The 27,894-nt window shown below is 38.1% G+C and overlaps 1 protein-coding gene across 1 annotated transcript; it reads right to left on the reverse strand.

Moving 5' to 3' along the window:
- Positions 1-1,857: 1,857 nt before the first annotated feature.
- LOC114265159 (mitochondrial dicarboxylate/tricarboxylate transporter DTC) lies at positions 1,858-27,894 on the reverse strand. The gene is made up of 6 exons (XM_028205900.2): positions 27,632-27,894; positions 27,090-27,173; positions 17,619-17,680; positions 4,359-4,720; positions 2,435-2,649; positions 1,858-2,281 (listed from the first exon to the last, which is right to left on the reverse strand). The coding sequence occupies exons 1-6, from the start codon at positions 27,746-27,748 to the stop codon at positions 2,225-2,227; spliced, it is 897 nt and encodes a 298-aa protein (XP_028061701.2). The 5' UTR covers positions 27,749-27,894; the 3' UTR covers positions 1,858-2,224.

Consider the following 27,894-nt stretch of genomic DNA (forward strand, 5'->3'; position numbering starts at 1 on the left):
AGTACACTAATGAGTTTTTGGTTTTTTTGGAGTGTCACATCATATCCGCTACGTTGTCACATTTGAAAAAAGTACACTAATGAGTTTTTAATTTTTTTGAAGTGTCACATTATTCCCGCCACGTTGTCACATTTGGGCCATGGTGTCACATTTAGAAAAATTACACTAATGAGTTTTTAGTTTTTTTAAAGTGTCACATCAGATTCGTCATGTTATCACATTTAGGAAAAGTATACTAAGGAGTTTTTAGTTTTTTTTTTTTTTTTTTTTTAGTAAAAGATTTAGAGTGTCACATCACACCCGTCACGTTGTCACATCTGAGAAAAATACATTAAGAAATTTTTAATTTTTTTGGAGTGTCATATTAATACCTGTCACATTAGAGTGTCACATCATACCTGCCACATTAATAAAAGAGTATAGTCATCCACCAAAATACTATCAAAATCGAAAATAAAACCACACGAAAAGAAGCTCGCCACTAATAGGACTTAACAGAACAATAGAAACAATTTGGGACTAATTGGAGTACTTGTTTGTGAGATGGGACTTATTAGTAAATATCCTTATAAATGAGTGGAGTATAAACCTAGAGAGTAAAGCAATGTGAGAGTTATTATGAGAGTATTACTTTACAAGCAATAGAGGAGTGTAGAGTGTGTAACAAGCAAAGTGTGAAACAATGGAAGAAGTGACAAATAATGAAGAAACTAAGATTTAGTTTTTTTTTTTTACTCAAAAGATATACATTAAGATTTTTTTTATTTTTAAAAGATGTATACAGAGAATATTTTGATGAGTGTTGCTATTAGCACCCCATCAATTATTTTGGACTCTCCATTTCTTTGGACCCCCACTTATTAATTCTAAAACCCTTAAAATTCTTCTCCCCTCAAATAATACCAAAATTATTCCTGTAAAAATATTCTACCCATTCAATTAAATGCACACCTCTACACCCCAAAAAACCTCTCTCCCAAAAACCCTAACAAAACCCACGAAAGTGATTACTACTTCATCTCCACATACTTGTTCCTGACTTGAGAAATAAATATTCGGTTACATATTCTGAACAAATAAACAATGTTTGGGCTTGTGCTCCCGAATTTTTGTCATATATTCAAGAGTTCAGTCCCAAAAAATTGACGAATAATTTTTATTATTTTTGCCATTTTTATCAAGAACCTTACCCTTATAAGGTCAATCTCCTCTGAGCTAAAAATATCATCAAAGTATAAATCTCCACTGAGTTTTTATTGTTGTACTCCTCTTGTCTTATGGAGTTGTGATTACTGAAAAAACTTCCACTTATTGTCATCACCGGAAAAGTATAGGTAATCAAATGATTGCCACCGTTACTGTCGGAATATTACCGCCAAAGAATTTTCAAGGTTTTGAAGATGGATAGGTTTTGAAGGTAGGATTTAGCGATGGAGGTAAGTGCTCTCACAAACCCTAACTCATTGATGTAATAGGTGTATGGACTTAATTATGAGATGAGATGTCCCAAAATTATTGATATTCTTTTTAATAATTTCATTTAAGATTATTATTATAATAAAATAAAATAAAGGCTAAAAAATAAGAGATTTAAAATAATTAATGAGGTGCTAATAACAACACTATTTTGATATAATATTATAAGTGTTGATAGATATCCATTATGATCATTTTAGCCTAAGATATAATTGTCATTAAAATAATATTTCAATAAATGTATAGATTGAGTTAACTATGTGTGCAGAAATAAAATTTTCCAAAATATTTATATAAAAATGACTGCCCCTACGTTCGAACTCACAAGACAGCATAGTATATAATTCAAAGGATAAAAAGATCAGCAAGAAGAGAAGCAAATTATCCCCTGATCAAGGAGAAGACCATACAAACATTGATATGCCAAAAAGCCAATTGGTTTTTTCTAATTCAAAGTACACGAATTATTTTGCTTGAGCAATCTTCTCTCAAGGATCTCAAATAAGTAACTCTCCGAAATAAAAATGGGTCGGTGAAATCCTATTTCAGTCACCCAAAAAATATTTTAGTTCCAATGTAATACAATATAATTCTATCAATTGCTAAATATTTCTGAAACAAAGGTTTGTCTTCAGGGGTATGAAGTTAACAAGGGCAGGAAGAAATACAACACAAAATCAGAAGGTAATATTATTCTGATAGTCAGAGCTCAAAACTCCAACTAAGATCACTATATCCGCAGAACACACTACAACCCAATAGTCTTCTCGAACTTCTGGATTTGGTTAAGGAATATCCATGTCATCTGCAAAAGCACAACATTTTGAACAATTACTTAAAATTTGAAGACAGGTGGCTTCCAGTGTAATTTGTACAAGTTCACGCGGACACAGAGAGAGAGAGAGAGAGAGAGAGAGAGAGAGAGAGAGAGAGAGAGAGAGAGAGAGAGAGAGAGTACCATGACATGGGGGGCAATCCTAACACAGTATACTGGAAATCCTGTATAGAATTTGAAGGGGCCTCCAGATTTCAAGGTTTTCATGGCACAATCTAAGGAACCAGTGTATGGGAATTTCCCTTCAGCATCAGGTTGCATCTTCTGTATTTGGGTTTTCACATAATCGAAGGGTAAACTGCAGGCTGAAGCAAAGAATCCTGAAACTGAACTGGCCCCTGAGAATAGAAACAATCCAATCAAACATAAGAATCGCATTTGCAGGAAAATCAATGCCATTACGTTAATACACACAACCCGGAAACATACTACAATTATATCTGCACTTTCTAATTTGTTCAAATAATGGGCAAGTGAAACAAACATGTCATACTCACACAAATGTATTCTCCATTTTTGATCCATTAAATGATATGCGAAGAATCACCACAATTCAAAGGAATAGAAGTTTTATATGACATTCTTTCATCAACAAAACTGTACAACATAAAATAGGAAGGGACAGCAAAATCCAGCTCAAACAAACTCCTTATGATGGCCCTATACAAGGTTGCCAATATGCCAACAAATCAGATAAATTAGCACACTATGGACAGCTAAAGCCAGCCTAACCTGACCATAGGCAATGGCCAAATCTTTTTCTACTGAACAACTATTGAGCATTATAGAATAACTTCAACATGAATATTAAAGAATTCAAATTCAATAAAATTAAAATGGGCCATAATAAGCTAAAATTGATTGAAAATCATTAGATGCACCTAGCCAGGTCACGCATGAACCCATAATTTCTACAACAGCTCAAAAAATAAATGGGCCAGAAACATATGTTTGATCAGAAACCAATTTGTTCCATCAGTAACTGCAAAACCACACTATTCGTATTGCAAACTCAATACTAAGCATGACCCAGCTATTGGAGAAACATTTTTTAAGGAAGCCCAAAAGCAACCCAACTATCTTATTCTGGCTTAAGGCCAGCTATATAGACCTATTAGTTTACATTAGCATTTAATTACAAGCTTAGAGGCCATCAATTTGAATCCTACACATAATTGGGATTATAACAAGCACAGAACAACATCATTTTTCACAATGCCAAAAACATGTTCAGATTCAAAATTAAATTCTAGACCCATTTAGGGTTGCTGAACTTGAAGGTTCTTTAAAAGAAGTTGGGAATGCGTTTGGCAAGGTTAATTAAAAAGTGCTCAGGTAAGGACATGTATGGAAGTTGGTATAATTCAATGCGAGTATGAAAGGGCCCCACATGAGCAATAAACTAAGAATCAGATGATTCTAAAAAAATTTAGCTTTGATCTTAATTTTAAGTAGAAACACCCTAATCAGATGCTATAGCCAACAAGAATAAGCAACCCCAAATGGGGCTTGGACTCTAGAGTCCACAACTCTCTTTTTCTTTTTCTTTTTTTCCCTTTTCAATTTCAAATATGCTTAAATCTGAACACACATAAAATTCTTTTGGTAAGAGTACCAACATGTAGCATGTAGATTTCGAAAATCTTAACATTAACTAAAAGGCTTATCTATTGCCAAAGTAACATTGGCTTCTACCAAAGTAATGCACAATACATTTGTACTTAATGTACAACAGATCAAAGCAATGGTTGATCTGGCAAACTTCATTGCTGCTTCGGTAACAGCCATGGCCTAACTAATTTTTTTACTAAAAATTCATCCCAATATTTGAAACATCAGTATTACATCACGACACCATACAGCTGAGTACAAATAATAAGTTGGAGAGGAAGAAAAACTGAAAGAGTCCTAAGGAACAAAAACAAAAAGTTTAATTACAGAGACACATGAATTTATTATATATGATAAAACATAAAAAGTTAGTTAAAATTCATGCCAAAGCATTTGAGGAAATCTGGGCAGTATTTACTATTTGACAGAGACTTACCAACCACTGTAGCTGCCTCACCAAAACCAAGAGAATCCTTGAAGAACTCCACACTTTGGTCATATGAGGCAAGCATTCCCATATTCAGCGCCATTGCTCTCACTACTGTAGGGCCTGCACCTTTCCAAAGTGCCAAAACTCCTTCGTCTGCAACAATACGATACAGGGCATGGAATGCATTCGTGTAGTTCCGGCGCTGCGCGACAGGTAAGGTAGCATCTGCCTGCATACGAATGAGTGCTAAATCTGCTGGACTACCAACGGATGCTCCAATTGCTCCAGCAGTTAGCCCACACAAAGCCTTCTGATATAAAGGTAGGGGCTTCCCATCATTGGCCTCAATTGCCTTATTTGTTAAAATCCTGACACCAGAGGGGAAAAAATAAGTTGCAAACTTAAATTTAAGGATTTTATAATTCAAATCTAAAAGCAAAGTCATATCTTATACATAAACATCACAGATCATCCACATACAACCCACGTGTCCATACAGAGCCATATCAAAAGGAGTGACAAAACAGTCTAGCACAATTGGGTTTGCCCTGGTAGACCCAGAAAAAAGTAAATCATGCCTTCATTTTACATAGCATTCAGAATGGAGTCTACATCGTTATCCATGAAATTTACTACTATAGGTCCACACCTGACATGTTCAGGATCATTCTAATTTTTTCCTACACAAGTCAGCTTCCTTATATAGAAGTTCATTCTTAGAGCTATGTTAAAATTTCCAAATTGCATGGCAAAAAAAATTATAATGGCTACTTTCCAATAAGCTATTCACATGCACACATGCACAACCAAAGATAAGAAATACATAGATGTACAACCATTGTCAATATACCATAGGTTCAAAGTTCAGAGCCCCATGCCATTGGTTTTGCCTTCTCAAGAAGCACAATGACAATTATAACGTGGGTTAAAGAGTTATAGAAACCTGCTGCATTATAATCTGTATGAAATGTCAAAACCAGATGCAATAAAAGGATGTACTACCACAGATTCTTCCAACAAACTCAGATACCCATCATCTATGAAGCACGAACACGAGACACAGTGATTTCAAAAAAAATGGAGACACGGACACAGCGAGGCACACGGCAAATTTATTTATTTATTTTAAATATATTTGCTATGTAGATTAATATTATGTTACCAAAACCATCAAAATTAATAAAAACTAACATTAATTCAAAATATATATTAAAAAAAACACTACATTTATATTTATAAAGGTAAAAAAAATAAATAGAGAAATTTAAAAAAAAATATTAGAATAATCATAAATACAGAAAAATATATAAATATAAAGAAAAAAAATTAAATAGAAAAATATAAAATGTACAAATATAAATATAAATGAGAGAGAGAGAGAGAGAGAGAGAGAGAGGTCTATAAATCAAAATAGATAAATAAAAAAAAGGAAGAGGCAAGAGAGAAGAGAGGCACAAGGGGAAGGAGAAAGACACAAGGTCAGAGAGAGAGGCGAGAGGCCAGAGGCAAAAGAGAGACACGCGAAGTCAGAGAGAGAAGCGAGGGGGAGAGAGAGAGAGAGAGAGAGACTTTACCTGACCGACGAACCAGCTTCTTCTTCTGGCATGATTTTGAGATTTAGGGCCAAAGCTCTAAACTCTTTCTATCGTGATTCTAGACACGCGTGTCCCCGGCGTGTCCCTTAATAAAAATTTAAAGGGACACACGTGTCCGACACCGCTACGGCACCTATTTCAGCATGTCCATGCTTCATCGGCCATCATTCTCTTGGACATAAACTTTTAATTATCAAGAAAGGAGAATGAACATTCATATGTGAGCTTCATAAGTCCACTAAATATATATATATTTTTTTTTGATAAATAGTCATAAGTTCACTATATATCCCACGCCCTGAATATGCAATTACACAACACTACCATAATAAGTTTTTATAATTTTTTGTTATACGTCAATAAGTGCCCCCTATGTCAGACCTAAAAAACTAAAATTTCTTTTGAATTTCAGGAGTAAAAAACACAATTACACTAGAAGCTTTTTTTTTTTGGACAAGAATAAATTGTACTTGAATAAATTGTTCTATTAAAAAAATTGTAAGATCAAAGTCAATTAAATTGTAAGAATGTACTAAAAAAATTGTTCTGTTATAAGACCAAAGTCAGTTAAATTACAATAATCCAATGTACTGACCAAGTCTCAAACTGGAAAACAAAGGCACTGCCAAAAATTGGAGCCCAGAAGCATGTTAAATTATGATCAACAAAGTAGCTATCTCCAATACAATAAACACTAAAATGTAGCTCTTTCTAATATTGTGTTCCTTCCCAATAATAATAAATATGGCAATGGGGCATGTTCAGTAGGGGTTAGTCCTCCCCCACCCCTGCCCAGTTTAACTTTAATAAATGTCCTTCATTCCAACCCTTTATAATCGTAGTAGGTTTATTTTTATAAATGTTATGTCTCTATTGTCATTTGTTTTGTTTTTTTTTTTTTTTTTGGATGTGGAATTCATATGCCTTGTCAGTAAATCTCTCCCACGTTACTTGAACAACACATAAGAGATAGCTTCATAGTTTATGTAAAATGTTAAAATGTTCACCTGCTTTGCATTTTGTCCATGTTGTCTATACAACATTTGGAATAGCTTCCTAGTGTATATATAGCAAAGTATTAGTTTGAGTAGAGTACATATATTGTATAATGTGAAAGTATAAATGGGACAGGTTATAATCAAGGTGGAGTGACCAAAACTGGTCCCAAACCCGATATGGGTTGAGCCCCTAAACCCAAAACCTTTAAAAGTGAATCCAAAACACAAGGCTTTTTATCCCTCCTGAGGAGAGGCATACGCCTCAAGTTGTCTAGGCATAAGCATTTCAAATTTCAAATTTTTATATTTATTGAATAAATAAAATATTTTAGAATAGCAAAAAAATATTTAAACTTAAAAATTAAATATAAGCGTAGATACTTTTCTCCTTTTAAGTTGTCAAATATTCACTGCAAAGTAGAAATTTTGCAGTCATCAAATGTGAAAACAAATTCTTAGCATTAGTGATGTAGAATGTTGCAAGCAACAATAAGAAAGAAGAGAGAAGAGGGCCAGAGTCCTAACACAAATGACACAGCCTTATTATCAATATCAATAACCCAAAGCTAAATAAATATTACAATGCAAAAACCTAATAATTATAGGCTAGAAACCCTAATATAAAATAGGAAAATAAATGAGGAAATAACAAACCAGTGGCTGACAAAAAAATTAATTACACTTAGAAAGTCTACGGCCCCTATTAGAGTAAGGCATGCTCTCGAAACCAGACTCACTCGTTCTCGTCTTCGGCAATTAACCTATTCCAGAGCAATCAAGTGATTAGCCCAATAAGTGATAAACATTATAAATATTAATAATTAAAATCATAAACTTTTTCACTAATGTGTAATAATTTTTGAAAATTTCCATCAAGGGGTAATTTCCCCGAAATAAGTCCTAACAAAATATAAGACCAAATATTAAGCTAAATATTTATAAAACTCCTAAATTAAACTATAATAAGAAAAATTAATAAAATACTATATAATAAAGACATAAATAGAAATACAAATTCGAAATAAAATATCCACGCCAAAGGTGCTCACACATTCTACATCATTCTTCTCGACTGATAAAAAGAACTCATCCTTGAGTTTCCTTTTAGATATTGAATCCAGTTATGCCAACGGATCAAATATTTTGAGTATGTATGGCATTTGACTTTCTTGTTCCAATTGATCGGGTGTGATAGGACTGTTGATAAGGTCCACCAAACACAAGTTGAACACGTAAAGAACATCTTCAATACCAATAAAATCAATCATGTCTAACTTGGTCAAAGAAGAATCAATCGGGAGCAAAGTGTGTCAATAGGAAGTTCCTCTTTCAATAAAACCATGTCCTGTGTGGAGTCACTTACCCTTCAATGACTTCTTGGACTTCTAGATTTTTCTCCAAAATAAGATCACTTTCCTTAGGTTGGAACGACTTGGTCAACAATTTCTACATGAGTCACAAGCACTATGAGGAATTTCTGAAGAACCTCCTAAAATATGAGTCAACAATTTATCCAAGTTGCTTACATTTCTTGCAGTGGCACTGTCATTTGATCATACTGATCTATCATGCGCTTAGAATTATTTTTTGTTAGTCTTGAAAAAATGTCACTCTTTGAATATAGCTTTGAGTTGGTCATCATGATGACAAGAAGGACGAAACAAAGGGACTAACTATGGTCGGGCTGGACCTTAAGGTCAAAATTTGTTTGGGCTTAGGGTTGTCTTGTTTGGGCTTCTTTCTAGGCTACAGATACTTGGGTTGGGTATATCTTAATAGAAGATGGTTGTTGAACATAGCCTAGAGGTCAGAACTAGTTTGGGCTTAAGATGCTCTTGTTTGGGCTTTAGGAGATCTGGTGGCTGGGTTGGGCTAGTCTAGATGAATTTTAATAGGCTGAGTACATGTATTGACTAGCTGCATTCTAAATATTGGGTTTGGACTTTGGTTAGGGTGGGGCTTGAGTTATAGATATTGGTTTGGACTTAAATAAGTAGGTTGGATAAAGGTATTTACAAGATGGACTGGTTTTAAGTTTAAAGGGTTGGCTTCTATTAATGGGCTAAACTGTTATTGAGTAAAAAGGTATTGGGTAAGATGGGTTCGGTATTGGGTCAAAAAAGTAGGTCGGATATAAGGGCTATAGAATTGGTTGGTGTTTTTGGGTCAAGGTTCTAACAAACCTAGAAATTATAAAGAAGACTATTTGGCTTTGTCCCTTCTTGGCTACCCCATGTTTACCATGGGCACGATACTGGTACACCAGATATGCATACCTTGAACATAACATTGGGACACGATTCAATAATTAAACAGCAAAGCAACAACGTCGAGGTCATTGGAAAGGGGTGTGGCCAACAACTCACAAGGGTGTTCCAGCAATTAGGGGAGATTGACAACGATAGACAACAAGTTGCCAAAGACATGACTCTAACAAGAAGGCATACATTGTAGAACTGCTGAGGTTGACTTACTTGCTTGGTGTAGATAGCGGTGTCAGCGATGGTGAGATGGATCTTGCAATTGATGATCGACTATGAAGCACCAACACTTCAAAACAATTGTCGTATCCGTGCAAGACACATGAACACAAAGGGAACATGTACGGGACACACCACATGGCGTGTCCCCTTATTTAATCAATTTATTTACCGGAGACACGCCGGGAACACACTAGGAACATGCTAAATTGTCTTTTTCCACATTTAATTTAGTATTTTTTATGAATGTTGAATATTGATTGTCTTATTTTTTTCTTAGATTTAAATACTTAATAGATCATTCATAAAAATAAAATAAAATAAAAGATATTAACTGTTTGGTTGACTGGGTTATTTAGTAAGATTTTGTTGATTAGGAAAATACTAGAAGAGTGAAGGAAAAGTATTTTAGTGCCAATATATAAAAATATAGGAGATGTCTAGAATTGCAACAACTATAGAGGAATCAAGTTAATGACACGCACAATGAAAGTGTGGGAGAGAGTGATAGAACGTCAAACATCAATCAATAATACATAAATTTTTACATGGTATCAGAGCAAGGTTAAGACCTTAGTATTTCTCGCTTCACCGGCGGGCGGCAACCTCGCCTTGGCCGCCCGCCGGACCTCAACCTATTCCGCTTATTTTCTACACATACCTTGACTTCTTCAACATTTTCTTACACCCCTCCTCCGCTATGTCGGCGGCGGCACCCACATCATCGTCTAGCCTCTATCGCCGTTCACCTCACCTCTCACATATCCGTGGTTGTACTCTTACTCCTCGTCGTCGTTGGCGTTTCTGGCGCTGCTTTTCTGCTCATCACTGCTGTTTTTTTTCCCGATTTGCTCTCTCTCTCTTAGCCATGGATTTGGGTGTGGGGTGTAGAGCTGTGGCTCTGTTGTTGGTAGCCATGTTTGCTGGCTTGAAGGTTTCAATGGCAGCAGTGTACAAGGTTGGGGACTCCGCTGGTTGAACCATCATTGGGAATATTGATTACAAGGCCTGGGCTGCTTCCAAGACGTTTCATGTTAGAGATGTCATCATTTTCGAATACAATTTTCAATGTCACGTGTTGCAAGTGCCCCACAAAGAATACCAAGCCTGCAGAAGTGTAAGACAGTAACATGCATCTTCACATACAGCTTGGGTAATGTGTAACTGTCAAAAGCACAAGCTTCTTGGACATCCCTCTCTCTCTCTCTCCATGGACCCAACATCATCATCATGCACCCACTCTATCTCCCTCTCTCTCATCTTTTCCCACTTTCAAACCCACTTTAATCATATCTCTCCTTTCTCTTAATTTATTTCATCCACGTTCTTTCACCCTTTTCTTTTATTTTAATATATATATATATATATTTTATTATAATATATTTTCCCTATCCCTTGTTAGTAAGCATCACCCGTTTTCCATTCTCTTATTATTATTTATTTTATATTCCACCAAAAAAATAAAAAATAAAATAAAAAATAAAAAATCACACTCCTGTTCTTTCTTATCACCCATCCACAAATATTTTTCTCTATTTTCTTTATCCATTATTTTCTTTTATTTTATTTTTCTTATTAAACAAAACAACACCACAAAATAACACCAACAACATTCCACAACCTTGTCATTTTATTCATATCAGGGGATCAACCCCGATCACACGAAAAAAAAAAAAAAAAAACCACACAAACAAAAACAAAACTACTACACCCACAGTGGGATTTTTCTTCTCTACTCAGCCGCCGGTCTTTTCTTCTTGCCTCCGTCCTGGGTGGTCCTTGCCGGTGTTGCCTCCGTGCTTCCTAAACCACCAAGCAAGTTGCCTCCTCCCTGCTCCTCCACTACAGCATATGGTGGACCTCCAAATCGGAACATCACGGTGGCCTTCCGCTTCAGCTCCTTGTTTTCTGTCTTTAGCACACTTATCTCTGCTCGCGCATCCTTATACATGCGTTGGAGCAGAGCCAGCTGGGAGTTTAACTGTTGCACCTCATTTGTCCTGCTCTGCAGCCGGTGCGACAGGTTTGTGACCGCAGTCATGGTTTCCACACATGACTTCAGAGTATACTGATTGGCCTCAATATCAGTTTGCACCGCCATTTTTTGCTCCACTGACCGCATCGGAAAGTTCAACGGAGCAAAACCAGAGGTGTTTGGCTGAGGTTCACTGGCCACCGCACCAGTTATTTCTCTTGTGGACTCGTCCAATTCTGGAAAGAGCGTGAGCAGACAACGGGAAGAGGAGGCCATGTTCTGGGTAGCTGGACGGGAAGAAGAGGCCATGTTGCTGAGTGTTTCAGAGACGGGTTGGTTACAGAGTATTAAAGTGTTTCTCTCTCAGTAAAGGAAGAGTTTTTTTTTCAGAGGATTTTCAGAAGTTTTTTGTCTGCCTCAGCCTCAGCATCAACCTTGGTTAAATAGACGGGGCAGCCACGCGTATTGCGCGCCACTTGACGCCAGACGACAAACGGGCGCGCCAGCCAAGGCACTCACGTGCCTCGCCATCATGTCCGGCACATCTTTTTATGACTTGGGCTCGCCTTTTGATAGCACGTCTTTTTATGGATTGGGCACGCATTTTGATGGCACGTCTTTTTATGGATTGGGCACGCCTTTTGATGGCACGCCTTTTGAAAGATTGGGCACACCTTTTGAGGGTGCGACTTTTTAAGGGTCCGACAAGACTCTGTAAACTGTCCCGACATTGATTCCGGTTAGTTTCTACAAGGGTCCGACAAGACTCTATAAACTGTCCCGACATTGATTCCGGTTAGCTCCTTTATGGGTCCGACAAAACTCTGTAAACTGTCCCGACATTGATTCCGGTTAGCTCCTTTATGGGTCCGACAAGACTCTGTAAACTGTCCCGACATTGATTCCGATTAGTTTCTACAAGGGTCCAGCAAGACTCTGTAAACTGTCACAACAACTGTCACAACATTGTCTGCTACAACGGTCCGACATGACCCCATAAACTGTCTTCTACATCGGTCTGACACCACCATACAGTGTCCTCTACAACGTTATGACACCCCCATACAGTGTCCTCTACAACGTTATGACACCCCCATACCGTGTCCTCTACAACGTTATGACACCACCATCCAGTGTCTTCACCAATGGTCTGACACGACCATACAGTGTCACCTATCCTCTTTTATTTTTATGTATTTTCTTGTTTTGTAACTCTCTCCAAACTCAAGTTGGTTAGTTCCTATCCCCCTTGAGTTTGCGGGGGGCTGTTAAAACCTATCACCTACTTCACCCACTTAAACCTACTCCACTAAACCTAACCCATTACACCACTACCACCTCACCTACTCCACTAAACCTAACCCACTACACCACTACCACCTCCACTTCACCTACTCCTTACCTACTACACACTCACCCTCTTCTATATATAGGAATCATGAATCATTGTAATAAATATCAATAAACATCAATCAATAATACATAAATTTTTACACAAAGGTATCAAAGAATCAATTTAAATTTATGTTTGATATGTTAATAATGGAAGCGATTTATCTTTTGAGGAGAGTAATAGAAAAGTATAGAGAAAAGAAAAGAGAGATTTATATGATTTTTATCGATATTGAGAAAGCGTATGATAGAATGTCTTGGGATACAATTTGGTGAGTGTTAAAGAAGAAAGAGGTGACAAAAGATTACATTGATGTGATTAGAGATATGTATGAAGGTGTGATGGCCACTATTAGATCTCTTGCTGGAGAGACGAGTGAATTTCCAATTATTGTATGGTTACACCAAGGATCAACCTTAAGTCTTTATTTTTTTCGCTTTAGTTATGGATGAGTTGACGCGCAATATTCAGGATAAAGTGCTATGGTGTATGCTTTTTGTAGATGATACTGTGTTAGTGGATGAGACTAGAGAAAGAATTAGCACTAAGTTGGAGATTTGAAGAAAAGCACTTGAATCTAAGGCCCTGTTTGTTTGGCGGGGTAGGGGGCCGGATTGGATTAATATGGGTGTGGGTTCCACCTACACCTTATTTGGTGATGATTTGAGAGGGGGAATTGACAATGTGAGCGGCTTAGCAATCTCTCTCAGGAGGGGGATTAGCTTGGCTAGATTTTAGGTAGGATTAAAAAAAATAGTGAGTGGATTAAGTTTATTTTATATTAAAATTTTTATTTTTTTAATTCTATTTTTTTTATCAAGTATACCTGTTTATTTTAATATTTGTTTTAGTTTTTTTTAAATATAGAAATATTTTTTTATTTATTTTATATAAAAATAATTTAACAATCCCATCATTAACCATCTTCCACACTATCATCAAAACAAACACACTATTTACTTGTTTGGGATGATCTAACCAAGTGCACTATTTGACTTTTTACGTAAAGATGTGCAAAAAAGTAGAGAGGTAATGTGACCAAAAATAAATAAAAAGATAAAAAGTATACTTTTTTAGTACACCCCAAACCAACAATCCACACATTAACAATTTATTCACTAACCATCCTCTCACTAATAATCCCATCCTACCTAATCTGCCAAACAAATGTGGCCTAAAGGATTTAGGATAAGCAGAACTAAGACAGAGTATATGGAGTGTAATTTTAGTAACAGTCACAATGGAAGGCAATGAGAAGCGAAGATTGAGAACCAAAAACTACCTAAGAGTGAATATTTTCGTTATTTATGATCGATTATCACAACGACCGGGGAGATTGGAGCGGATGTGGTCCGTAGAATTAAGACAGGGTGGCTTAAGTAGAGGAGTGCGTCTAGAGTACTGTGCAATAAACGTGTATCCATTAGACTAAAAAAAAAGTTCTATAGAACGGACACTAACCCAGCAATATTATATGGGATGGAATATTAGGTAACTAAGAAATAACATGTAGATAAGATGAATATTGCTATGACGATGCTAAGGTAGATGTGTTGCAAGACTAAAAAAGACAAGAGTTAAGAATAAGTATATTCAAGAATGGTTAAGAGTAGTAAGAGTAGTACCGATAGAAGATAAGTTGAGAGAGCATAGATTAAGATAGTTTGGTCATATACAACGGAGACAAACAGAAGCAGTAGTGAAGAAATACGATACAGTAACAATAGATGGTAATGTTAGGAGAGGGGTAGACCTAAATTGACGTGAACTAATGTAGTAATAGAGATATGAAACTCCTTAATTTAACTAACAAAATTGCTTTGCATAGAGTCAAGTGAAGAAGAATGATTCATGTAGCCGACCCTATTTGATAAGACTTAAAGATTGGTTTGATTTGGTTTATATATATATATAGAATTAGAATCAGTTTAAGCCTCGTTTGGAAACAGACTACTTTAGTAACTTTTTGGCTTTTTACGAAATGATGAGCAGAGTAGAGAGAGTGATGTGACAACTTATAGTGACTTTTTGACTTTTAGGCTAAAACTAAAGGTTGCCAAACGAGGCCTAATTGTTTGTGGATGTAACATCAATATAGATAACGAATAAAAATATATGAAAACATATTTTACTGTCATGTTCCCACCGTGTCCATATCTCTATTTTTTTGAAATTGCATGTCTCGTGTCCGCATCTATGTCCGTGCTTCTTAGATGATCAACGATATGGATTTTTTAATTTTCTTGAATCAAATCATTGCCGTTGTATGACTTCAATGATGGTGATGATGGTCCAAAGCAATGAGGCTATATTAAGAAGGTAACCACACTAATTAAACAAAAACAATAGACCAAGATTTTGGCTATGATCAAAATGATGTAGAAATGTTGTATGTTACGAGAAGAGAGAAGATGAGGGCCACAACCCTAACACAAGTGGCCTTAATCGTATACTCAATATCAATAATCCAAAGCTAAATATTACAATTAGGGATGACAATTTCAACCCGGCCCGACGAGTACCCGACCCCCCAACCTCGATTAGAATGGTTTTTTCCTTAAAAATACCCCCACGGGAACGGGGATGGTATTCGAAATTGAATCCCCGATCAATTTTGGGCCGGGAACGGGGATAGCTTTCACAGCCCCAAACCCAGCCCGGCCCCAGCCCCGTCCCCGTTTCTTCCTGAAGTGAAACTACTATATATAAACCAAACCCAAAAAACACAGACACAACTCACACAACCTCTCATCTCTCTCTCGGTTTCTCTCTCTAAAAGCCTCCCTCCTCCGACGTTGTCCTCCTCTCCCTCACCGCCGATCTCCCTCTCTCCGCTGTCCTCCTCTCCCTCCTCCCATCACCGTTGAACTCAAATCCGCAAACTCAGATCTCGACCGTCAACGCCAAACTCAGTGGGGCCACGTCTCCGATCTGCCTCATGTGGCTTGGATCTCACTCATACTCGTCATGCCACCAGATCCTGTCATGCCTCATGTGGCTTGGATCTCACTCTCTCTCTCTCAGATCTCTCTTTGTGATGTTGATGATGTTGTTTGATGATGATGTTGGTTGATGATGTTGAATCGTTGTTGCTAACTTGCTACTGCTGTTTGGTTTTTTTTTTTTTTTTTTTTTGGTCCGGGGAATTTTCGGGGTCGGGGAAACCCAATTTTGTTAGGGGGCGGGGACGAGGACGGTGATGGTGATAGGCTCCCCGTCAGGAATTGGGGCCGGGGACGGGAAAATTTATACCATCGGGGACGGGGAGTATGATCCCCAGCCCTGCCCCGGCCCGTTGCCATTCCCAATTACAATGCAAAGACCTAACATTTATAGGCTAGAAACCCTAACTCAAAATAGGAAACTAAATCCTAACTAGGGGTTTTCAAATAACCGATTCAACAGACGAACTCGACCGATCCGAACCGAAAATTGCAACCACGGTCGATTTCGATGGGCACCACAGTCAACAACGGATTGAACATTTAAAAAATATATAATTCACGGTCGGTTGTCGGTTTTAGTTCAAATAAATTTGTATAACCCGAACCGACCGACAATTACGTAGAATATAATGTTTTTTTTATATACACGTGGACTTATTTAATTTGGTATGCAAATTACATCTTATCTTTTAAGTACAAGTTCAAAGACAATGTGATATTGACTTGACTATTGAGCAGTGAGCCATGTGATGTCTGACAATTGAGCATTAAGCCATGTGATCTCTCTTATCAAGATTTGTGCACTATTGTAGACAGATCTTACCCTAGCTCTCATAACTCTTTGGATTTCTTATTGAATTTAGGTTTTGACATCCCTAAATAAAGCAAATGAGGGTGCTTTGGTCAAGAAAATATTGTCATGTTTGGAACTCTTCTCATCGACGGCATATGACAATTTAGAACCCAAGTTTCTTATGCTACTCCTACAAGTTCAACAACCAGTGCCAAAACTAGTTTCCTATCTCAATTTCCAAGTTTTTTTTTGTTTTCTAATGACGTCATTTGATGATACTTGATGCGACAAGTCCATAAAAGAAACTAAATAAAGAACCAGTGCATCATCTAATGCTTTCTTCTCACCCTCTAAAGGAAACAAATAATCTTAGCCTTATATTCCACGATTCAAATGAAATTTGCTCGTATGTACAAACAACATTTGAGAGAGAGAGAGAGAGAGCACAGGTGGAGGAAATGAGGGTGCTTTGATCAAGAAACTACAGTCATGTTTGGAACTCTTTTGACTGACTGCATATAACAATTTATTACCCAAGTTTCTTATGCTACTCCTACAAGTACAACTAGTGCCAAAACTAGTTTCCTATCTCAATTTCTAAGGGGGGTGGGGTGGGGTGGGGGTGGGTGGGTTTCTTTCATTTTCTAACGAAGTGATTTGATGATACCTGATGCCACAAGTCCATGAAAGAAACTAATCACCCTCTAAAGGAAACAAATAATCTTAGTCTTACATTCCAGAATTCAAATGAAATTTGTTCTTCTGTACAACAGCATTTAAAATAAAGAAAGAGAGAGCAGCGAGGAAGGAAAGAGAAAAAGTGTATCGTAAAATAACCAGGTTCTTATATTATAATAATGAACAAAGCAAAAACAAAGACATGATAGACCCAACTAGTTTTTTGTGATTATTATGCACCCTAGGTTAATGTGAGATTATTATGTATGCATCTAAGTTATAACTCAAAATCACACATAAGTTAACAAGTTTTGTATCTTACGAAGATTGAGTATAAATGCGCAAATTTCAAATAAATAATGAGCACATAATCAATCTTTGTGAGTGCTTAGCATTGAGAAACACTCACCTAAATGATCCAAGTCGGGCAGTTGTGTATGTAGCTTGTCTAAGCAGCCCAGCAGACAGCCCCTGCTCAAGAATAATCCAAGTTAGGCAGAATAATGCGTACAACAAGTGCAATGCTAAAAGTATCTACTAATATTTTCCATTAAAATAAATAAATAAGTCCCAAAGAAGATTTCATTGATGTTCTAATCCTCTAAAGGGACTGAAGTGATAGTAGGGGGTAATGAGAAAATGTTAGGCTTTTAAGCTATACGGATAACTTGTTTATATATTTGCCCCTTTTGGGTAAGTAAGTTTGTTTGTTACCAAAAATAGAATATTACAATGACGCTCAGTATATGTATCCACATGTATGCAAGCATATATCTCTGCATCGATTGTTGATTTGATGGGATTGAATTTCCCACTTGCATAGGCACAAATCTTTTCAGTTGATCGAGGATCATTCACAGCTGGCTTCCATTTGCAGATTCCTCCCCATCCTTCCATGCATCCATCTGTTTCACAGTGGAATTAGAAATTCCAGGTGTACCAAAAACCTCTCTCAATGCAATTCTAGACTTTGACCTGTGCCCTGTACCCTCCTTCCTTTCCAAGCCAATAATATTGATCTGCTTCTCGCAGCATATAAATTGATTCCACAAGGCCTCCACCAATTTGTTCAGTATCGTTAATATATTTTTACTCAGACCAGAAGATATGATATAATGAATATATGGGAACAAAATATTAAAGAGTGGTATGAAAAATCTGAAACTTCACGCCTGAACTACCTTGATCTTAAGTTCTTCGAGCTCCGTCTTGTATTGAATTGCCTCTTCACGCAGACGTTTCATCTCAGCTTCACACCATCTGATGTATTCCTGCTGCTCCTGAAGTAATGGCTTCCGATTATAAGGAATCGGAGCTTTTTGGGTGACGAACGTCGTGAGATTGAAATAATGCTTCTGGTTCACAATTACATTGATAGACGAGCCAGATTATGACAGATTCATAATTCAGGCACATTATTGCAAAAATATTTATAATACGACAAACTGATATTATTCCAACAGTTTTTCTCAGATGCCTGAGTATTGATTAAAGTGGAATAATACTGACCGACACTATTGACACTGACTGAACCATGCCCATCACGTTCTTCCAAAGAGATAAGCATGGGATAAGATTCTCCTGTTGATCTTATTAGTAACGAAACCTTCTCATCAGCATGACGAGATCAAATAATTCTCCGTCAATTCAATTAGTGCTCTATCTCTAGCCGAAATTATGTACTTGCCGATTGATGTTAGGTCATAACCAACGGCTCCATCCGTAGCTCGGATTGGCCTAGATGCTTGTGGAGAACAGATTTCCACTGATATCCTTCGAGGACGAAATTGGATTATCCGCCCACCAGTAAGACGGATACATCCACAACAACCAACAACTGCCGTATCTCGAAACCTTCCAGGCGGAAATTTCAGTCTACGATTTGGAGATTATGTTGCAGCTCAACAAGCCGATCCAGTTGTTTTGTGTACCTTCATTACCATCACCTATGGCAATAAGATTTGCATATTCATCAGCATATCTCATTCTCCATTGCATCCATATCAACAATTTGTTAATCACACGAGGATTAGTGGGAAGATTATCCAACACTCCTTGCGGTCTTAGTCTTACGAGACACCCGATGGACAGGAGATCAGGCAACTTTCGCATCTATGGAGGTTGATCTAACAAGGGGTATACAGATGGTCTACATAGTTCCTAACACTATGATGACACCACTTGGATTATATGAATGGATGGTTATGCCATTCAGCCTGAAGAACGCGCCTGCAGTTTTTCAGAGGAAGATGGATCTATGAACGCATGGTGTGTAATTACAAACGATTACTACCCTGATAAGTGTTTACGCTACAATAGCCATAACAAATACTCTGACCAACTGCCAGAAGTACACCAGCAGACCTGTGAACTAAATGAAATTGACGGAGAATTATTTGATCTCGTCATGCTGATGAGAAGGTTTCGTTACTAATAAGATCAACAGGAGAATCTTCCTGAATAAAAGGTCTTTCAATCTGCGTGTCTCCTACGCAGAGGACTGCTTCTTCAGATCGATGAACATAAACTCACACTGGGTTGTTCTTCAAAGAAAAGAATTGTCTCTTGTCGATTTTGGGCTTCATTTTGGATGGAATTTCTGTCATCTTCAGAATCCATAACTTCATTATCATTCTGATCATAATGAACTGGATCGGCTTGTTGAGCTGCAACATAATCTCCAAATCGTAGACTGAAATTTCCGCCTGGAAGGTTTCGAGATACGGCAGTTGTTGGTTGTTGTGGATGTATCCGTCTTACTGGTGGGCGGATAATCCAATTTCGTCCTCGAAGGATATCAGTGGAAATCTATTCTCCAGGAATTGCCTTTACACCGCGAGATGTAAGAAATTCAGATCCATCTTCCTCTGAAAAACTGCAGGCGCGTTCTTCAGGCCGAATGGCATAACCATCCATTCATATAATCCAAGTGGTGTCCAGAATGCGGTCCATTCAATAGAGTCAGGGTGCATGGCAACCTGGTGAAAACCACTTTTTAGGTCAAACTTGGAATAAATATTACTTTACTTACAGAAAACTGAGCGGAAGCTTTGTTACAAAAGATAAAGACTCAAAAGATTCACAAGACTCTTAACTTCTCAAGTATCAAGTGTAGTTATTTGGACTTGTCTTGATGCTTGAAACTATAAGCTTAGACGCCTATTTATAGAGAAACTATCAAGGATGCATGCAATAATGCCGAGTACACTGTTAGCCTCATCGGCGCATTATTGGTGTCCTGATGATTCTCCACTTGACTACCAGGATATGACAGGTTCATAACTCTGGTTCACAATTACATTGATAGACGAGCCAGATTATGACAGATTCATAATTCAGGCACATTATTGCAAAAATATCTATAATACGACAAACTGATATTATTCCAACAGTTTTTCTCAGATGCCTGAGTATTGATTAAAGTGGAATAATACTGACCGACACTATTGACACTGACTGAACCATGCCCACCACGTTCTTCCAAAGAGATAAGCATGGGATAAGATTCTCCTGTTGATCTTATTAGTAACGAAACCTTCTCATCAGCATGACGAGATCAAATAATTTCCAAATCGTAGACTGAAATTTCCGCCTGGAAGGTTTCGAGATGCGGCAGTTGTTGGTTGTTGTGGATGTATCCGTCTTACTGGTGGGCGGATAATCCAATTTCGTCCTCGAAGGATATCAGTGGAAATCAAACTTTGTCGCACATGTTACCCGATGAGTGAATATGAAGGTTTTGATGCTGTGTAATTACAAACGATTAAATGACAATACACACAAGGATCAATATAGTCTACCTGGGATTAATACTATTATGGCAAAAATTGGCCATAGTAATATTTATTCCAAGTTTGACCTAAAAAGTGGTTTTCACCAGGTTGCCATGCACCCTGACTCTATTGAATGGACCGCATTCTGGTCACTTACGACTCAGGAATCCCCCTTGATGAAATGGCAGAAATCCAGGTCAGTCTCGCTGAGGAAGAAGATAATGCCATTGAACAGGCAAGAACAGCAATCCAACAGTTACGCAAGATCCAGCAGCTTAAGCTTGAAGCCATCGCCAGAGCCGCTTGCAGTGACAACCAATACTCTGACCAACTGCCAGAAGTACACCAGCAGACCTGTGAACTAAATGAAATTGACGGAGAACAGTTACGCAAGATCCAGCAGCTTAAGCTTGAAGCCATCGCCGGAGCCGCTTGCAGTGACAACCAATACTCTGACCAACTGCCAGAAGTACACCAGCAGACCTGTGAACTAAATGAAATTGACGGAGAATTATTTGATCTCGTCATGCTGATGAGAAGGTTTCGTTACTAATAAGATCAACAGGAGAATCTTATCCCATGCTTATCTCTTTGGAAGAACGTGGTGGGCATGGTTCAGTCAGTGTCAATAATGTCGGTCAGTATTATTCCACTTTAATCAATACTCAGGCATCTGAGAAAAACTGTTGGAATAATATCAGTTTGTCGTATTATAGATATTTTTGCAATAATGTGCCTGAATTATGAATCTGTCATAATCTGGCTCGTCTATCAATGTAATTGTGAACCAGAGTTATGAACCTGTCATATCCTGGTAGTCAAGTGGAGAATCATCAGGACACCAATAATGCGCCGATGAGGCTAACAGTGTACTCGGCATTATTGCATGCATCCTTGATAGTTTCTCTATAAATAGGCGTCTAAGCTTATAGTTTCAAGCATCAAGACAAGTCCAAATAACTACACTTGATACTTGAGAAGTTAAGAGTCTTGTGAATCTTTTGAGTCTTCATCTTTTGTAACAAAACTTCCGCTCAGTTTTCTGTAAGTAAAGTTTCTATCTAGTTCTTTACTTTGTTTTGTTTTGAAAGATCCTGATCTTATATGATCGTGTCTGTCTTTCTAGTAAAGTCAATTTAAAGGAATTTCGCAGTCAACAAACTCAAGTCCAACTCCTAATCCAAATAACTACACTTGATACTTGAGAAGTTAAGAATTTTCCAAGAGTCTGGGGAATAACGAACATAGCTCCCGTCTGCTGCATAGCGGATGGTAAAAAACTTATCCTGGTAAGGAATACTTGGACATTGATTCCTAAATACAGATTATAGTGCTTCCTTTTGGTAAATTAGAAACCAAGATAGCTCAGACAACAGATCTCCCCAGAAGTTCAACTTCAAGTTCTTCACCGAATTGAACAATGAACGCCGTTGTCCGATGCCGGCTTTTACTTGCTCTTATTACCTTGAGTTGTAAAAGCTGCTCAATCACCTTCAATTCTGACTCCTCCATACATTGCTCGGATAAAATTACATCCGATAATCATTTGAATGCGTCCTCCAAGGGAAAGCCACTACCTACAAAGGGAAGCCACATAGTTCTCATGTCAGAATTGACAAGAGAAAGTATTTACTGAGAAATTATGTTTTGTGTACCTTCATTACCATCACCTATGGCAATAAGATTTGCATATTCATCAGCATATCTCATTCTCCATTGCATCCATATCAACTTCTTATGAGTTTTCTTCCAAGGCATCAGCTGGAACAGATTCAGAATCTACGACACATGCCATCGCCAGAGCCGCTTGCAGTGACAACCAATACTCTGACCAACTGCCAGAAGTACACCAGCAGACCTGTGAACTAAATGAAATTGACGGAGAATTATTTGATCTCGTCATGCTGATGAGAAGGTTTCGATTTCTGTATTTAAAATCTGAAGGCAGTATAATCCTTGAAGTATAAGTTTGGAGTAAAAGACGCAGGCCCTATATCTGGCAGAGAGGAGTAAGCCTAGTGAAACCCTGTGGTGAACAAAAACTAGGCAGATTTTGCCTGCGTCTTCTCTCTGCTGTTTCACCACCTTCCGTTCGCCGTTGAAATTCTGAATAACGGGTGGCCGCCTGGTCAAGAGTTTCTTTGAACACACTGGGTTGTTCTTCAAAGAAAAGAATTGTACTCAGGAATCCCCCTTGATGAAATGGCAGAAATCCAGGTCAGTCTCGCTGAGGAAGAAGATAATGCCATTGAACAGGCAAGAACAGCAATCCAACAGTTACGCAAGATCCAGCAGCTTAAGCTTGCCTCATCCAGTAAGCCAACATCTAAAGAACTAGCTCATTTAGTTCACAGGTCTGCTGGTGTACTTCTGGCAGTTGGTCAGAGTATTGGTTGTCACTGCAAGCGGCTCTGGCGATGGCTTCAAGCTTAAGCTGCTGGATCTTGCGTAACTGTTGGATTGCTGTTCTTGCCTGTTCAATGGCATTATCGGCAAGTACATAATTTCGGCTAGAGATAGAGCACTAATTGCTACTGGTATAGCACTGGAAATACTTCTATGCCTAGACCAGTGATGTAGTCCGTAAATGCTATCCATCTAAGCTGAGACTGAGTACCCGCAGATAAAGAAATTGGAGGAATTAATTGCTCGGCGACGGCAACAACCTCAATATGTCTTATCTTCATCCTCAGCAGTTACCTCCCATTATAATCCTCCACAAGATTCAATTATGGGTCCCACAGGATATCCACCGGCAACAGGACAAGGTCCGTCCATTAATATCCCGGAAAGACCCTCATACACTAGAGGTAGAACAAACCTACGACGAGCAGCTCACAATGAGATGTGGAATTTACCATCCGCTATGCAGCAGACGGGAGCTATGTTCGTTATTCCCCAGACTCTATCTGATGTATTCCTGCTGCTCCTGAAGTAATGGCTTCTGATTATAAGGAATCGGAGCTTTTCGGGTGACGAACGTCGTGAGATTGAAATAATGCTTAGCACATAATGAGCATGTTAAAGCATTACATTTGTTGCAAAAGGCCTTTGAATAGGAAGTTAAATCTCTTTTGCATGTGGTACATTCTGGTCTTCTGTCCTCCGGTAATGGATTCTGTTGGTCCCATTCTTGCGGTCTTAGTCTTACGAGACACCCGATGGACAGGAGATCAGGCAACTTTCGCATCTATGGAGGTTGATCTAACAAGGGGTATACAGATGGTCTACATAGTTCCTAACACTATGATGACTATTGGTGACTTCTACAACCATGTTCAGGTTGTTATTCAAACACGAGGGTATGAAAATTGGCGAGGAGGAGAAGCCAATTTGTTAATCACACGAGGATTAGTGGGAAGATTATCCAACACTCCAAGTTTACAGGTGATCTGATTTCTGGACCAGTATTTCATAGGATCATCACCTATGATTCCATAATTTTAAAGGGACTGAAGATTTTATTGCAGTCTACATTGACGACATTCTTTTACTTGCTCTTATTACCTTGAGTTGTGTCTTCTCTCCAGATGAGAGATCCCACTCAAAGCATATCCAGATTATGCTAGAAATCTGCAGAACAAATGGGCTTATCCTTAGCCCAACGAAGATGAAGATTGGAGCAGTACAAATTGATTTCCTTGGATCAACAATTGGGCAAGGGGAAATAAAGTTACAACCTCACATTGTAACAAAGGTGGCCCAATTCCCTGATGAAACTCTCACAAATACTAAGGGCTTACGCTCTTGGTTGGGCCTTCTAAATTATGCCAGGCAATATGTCAAAGATTTGGGCCGAATGCTCAGCCCATTATACTCAAAAGTAAGCCCAAATGGTGAGAAAAGGCTGAATGCTCAGGATTGGGATTTGATCCATAAGATCAAGGAGAAAATCCAGAAACTGCCAAATTTATCTATTCCTCCAATAAAATGTGTCATCATCCTTGAAACAGATGGATGCATGGAAGGATGGGGAGGAATCTGCAAATGGAAGCCAGCTGTGAATGATCCTCGATCAACTGAAAAGATTTGTGCCTATGCAAGTGGGAAATTCAATCCCATCAAATCAACAATCGATGCAGAGATATATGCTTGCATGAATTCCTTGGATGCTTTCAAGATATATTATCTTGATAAGCCACAGCTAACTCTACGAACAGACTGCCAAGCTATAATTAGCTTTTTCAACAAAACAGTGGACCACAAACCGTCACCAACGAAGAAATTATCTCTTGCAAAGGCGAGCTCGGAACGCACTCCAACGAATAAGAGGACGACCATCAACTTCAAACACTCTGGAGCAACAGATCTCCCCAGAAGTTCAACTTCAACTATCCATGGCAGAACGAGCAAACATAGCACCAGCTGAGGTGTTATACAGATATAGACGAGATGATGCTCATCATCGAGTTTATGTTCATCGATCTGAAGAAGCAGTCCTCTGCGTAGGAGACACGCAGATTGAAAGACCTTTTATTCAGGAAGAAAGCTATGAAGAACTGCGCAGAAGCCATATGCAGTATATTCATCTTGGAGTTATTCAAATACGACTTCAAGTTCTTCACCGAATTGAACAAGGGAATCTTGCGGTCTTAGTCTTACGAGACACCCGATGGACAGGAGATCAGGCAACTTTCGCATCTATGGAGGTTGATCTAACAAGGGGTATACAGATGGTCTACATAGTTCCTAACACTATGATGACTTTTGGGCTTCATTTTGGATGGAATTTCTGTCATCTTCAGAATCCAACACGCAACAGGTTGGTTTTCCTGCCCAAACTCAAAATTTATCTCAGCTATTATTGAGGAATCCATGTGTGCGCTCAAGATGTCTTGTGGTCATAAGGGCAATCAAACCCTGTCAAACTGCACTTTCCACAACCAACACGCACAACTACGAGTGGGTTAGCAACCACCGCCTACCTTATCCTAGCCACAATAGCACTGAACCAAACAAGCATGGACCAACCATGGCTTCACAACACTAGCTCCGCTCTCTCCAGTCTCCACAGAGATCTATCTACACACTAGAGACAAAGCAAAAAAAGCTGATGACAGCTTCTACATTCATCATACACTTGAAAGGCGATAAAGCCAGTTACTAGCTACTGCCATTAATGCTATGGCCAAAACAAGACTTACTGAACTCAAGCAGAGCTATTTGCTCCTATTTACTCAAGGGTAGGACCTTATATCTTAGATTGTTTTTTTTTTTTTAAACTATCACTTCAACCCATCAGAAGATTAGAACAACAATCTAACCATACCTTGAAATCAAACTACCACAACCAAAGAGGTCAACTAAAAAAAATTCTTAACTGAGACAAACAAATGGGGCCTTTCTAGCTTTGAGGAGTAATTTTATGGGCTTTAACATCTGGGGTCTCTAGGAACATATTTTAAAACAAAACCTACATAACTCCCACAAAGAACACTAGCACGCAGTGTAACAAAACCTTAATTTATCTTTCTTAAAACAAGTATGAGGGCACAATGTTTTCACTGATATTACCTTAAATACCTATTCATCCATTTTAAAACACATAACTGTATATTGATGTCCTTTTCAGTTTGCATTGAGCCATTGCACCACCTGTGTCATTTAAAATAAAATTTTATCATTTAATATGGGGCAACTAACAAAAATAGGAGAATACACCATCTTTCTCCAATTTAATCACTTCTGTTTTCCTTGCATTGACAAATTTTAAAAATTTTGCTGGGGGGTGGGGGTATTCAATCGTGCCCTAATATTTTTCTTTCTTATACAACAGTAAGGTTACTTCATTGTGAACTCGGTCTCAAGGGTTCAAACCACAGATGCTTTGCCACATGGTGGTAAGGTTTCGAACCTCCCTAGATCCCAAAGTGACGGGAGATATGGTCATCTAACAGCCCCAGTTTTACATAGTTAGCCTTAACTCAAAGCAAGTAGATATGTTCATGTAATAATAGCCCCAATTTTACAAACACACTATGTAGTTCTTAAAAGAGGATCAGTGAAGCAAAAGTAAAGGGTTTTTTTTTCGTTTTTTTGTTTTCTAATAAATTGTGAAGCAAAAGTAAAGTTAAAAGCAACAAGTACATGAATTGGTAGAAACAAACCTGGTAAAAGGCGCCAATACCATGGTTCCTTAGCATGTTCCTGGTGACATCAACCGCTGATCCCTGACCCAACTGAATTCTCACCTGTAATTGCCAAATAAACACAGCTTAAAATCAAACCCGTCTTGTTCAACCACCATATCTAGATTCCAGAAACAAAATTCATATTTAACATGTAACTTTCGACTTTGATCTTAACTAACCAACATATAAAAAATAAAAAATAAAAAATCATCTTTCAGCTCAAAATTCTACATAGTGAAGGTTGGAGACAGAGGCGTTTGATCTAAGATCTGAGGGCAAAGCAAAGCAGAAAAGCAAGGAGTTTTGAGTGAAAAGTGAGCAGAACAGAAGTAGAACAAAGAAGCACAAAATGAAGATGTAACGTTAACAGAGAGTCGAAGATCTGAAACCCTTGAAAGAGAGGACAAAGATGCGAGATTTAACTGATGGAGAGGGAGAGAGAGAGAGAGAGAGAGAGTATGAAGAAGAAGAAGAAGAAGAAGAAGAAGAAGAAGAAGAAGAAGAAGAAGTAGGGGTACCTTGATCATGTCGATGGGTTGGATAACACAGGTAGCGAGCATGCCAGAGGCTCCGCCATTGACGAAGGGTTTCACTGCGGGCCATACTCCTATGGATTTTGGCTTCTCCTCTCCCATTTCTTCTTTGTTTCGTTCTTTCTGCTACCAAAACTGAACAACAGAGGAGAGAAGAGAGGCTTTGTGAAAACGGGAGGGTTGCAGAGTCACTTGTTTTATACTTGCGAGGCTGTGGCGGAGACTGCTACAAACCCCAACCCAAACCT

Source organism: Camellia sinensis, chromosome 14 (genome assembly GCF_055761805.1).
Source record: "Camellia sinensis isolate YWXY chromosome 14, ASM5576180v1, whole genome shotgun sequence".
Classification (NCBI taxonomy): Eukaryota; Viridiplantae; Streptophyta; class Magnoliopsida; order Ericales; family Theaceae; genus Camellia; species Camellia sinensis.

Excerpts from the sequence above, each read along its gene's own strand:
- LOC114265159 (XM_028205900.2), bottom strand. The coding sequence starts at position 27,748 with ATGGGAGAGGAGAAGCCAAAATCCATAGGAGTATGGCCCGCAGTGAAA. Across the intron at positions 4,721-17,618 it reads GCCCGACTTGGATCATTTAG|GATTTTAACAAATAAGGCAA; the intron begins GTGAGTGTTTCT and ends CTCTGGTGTCAG. Across the intron at positions 2,282-2,434 it reads GGATTGCCCCCCATGTCATG|ATGACATGGATATTCCTTAA; the intron begins GTACTCTCTCTC and ends GTGCTTTTGCAG.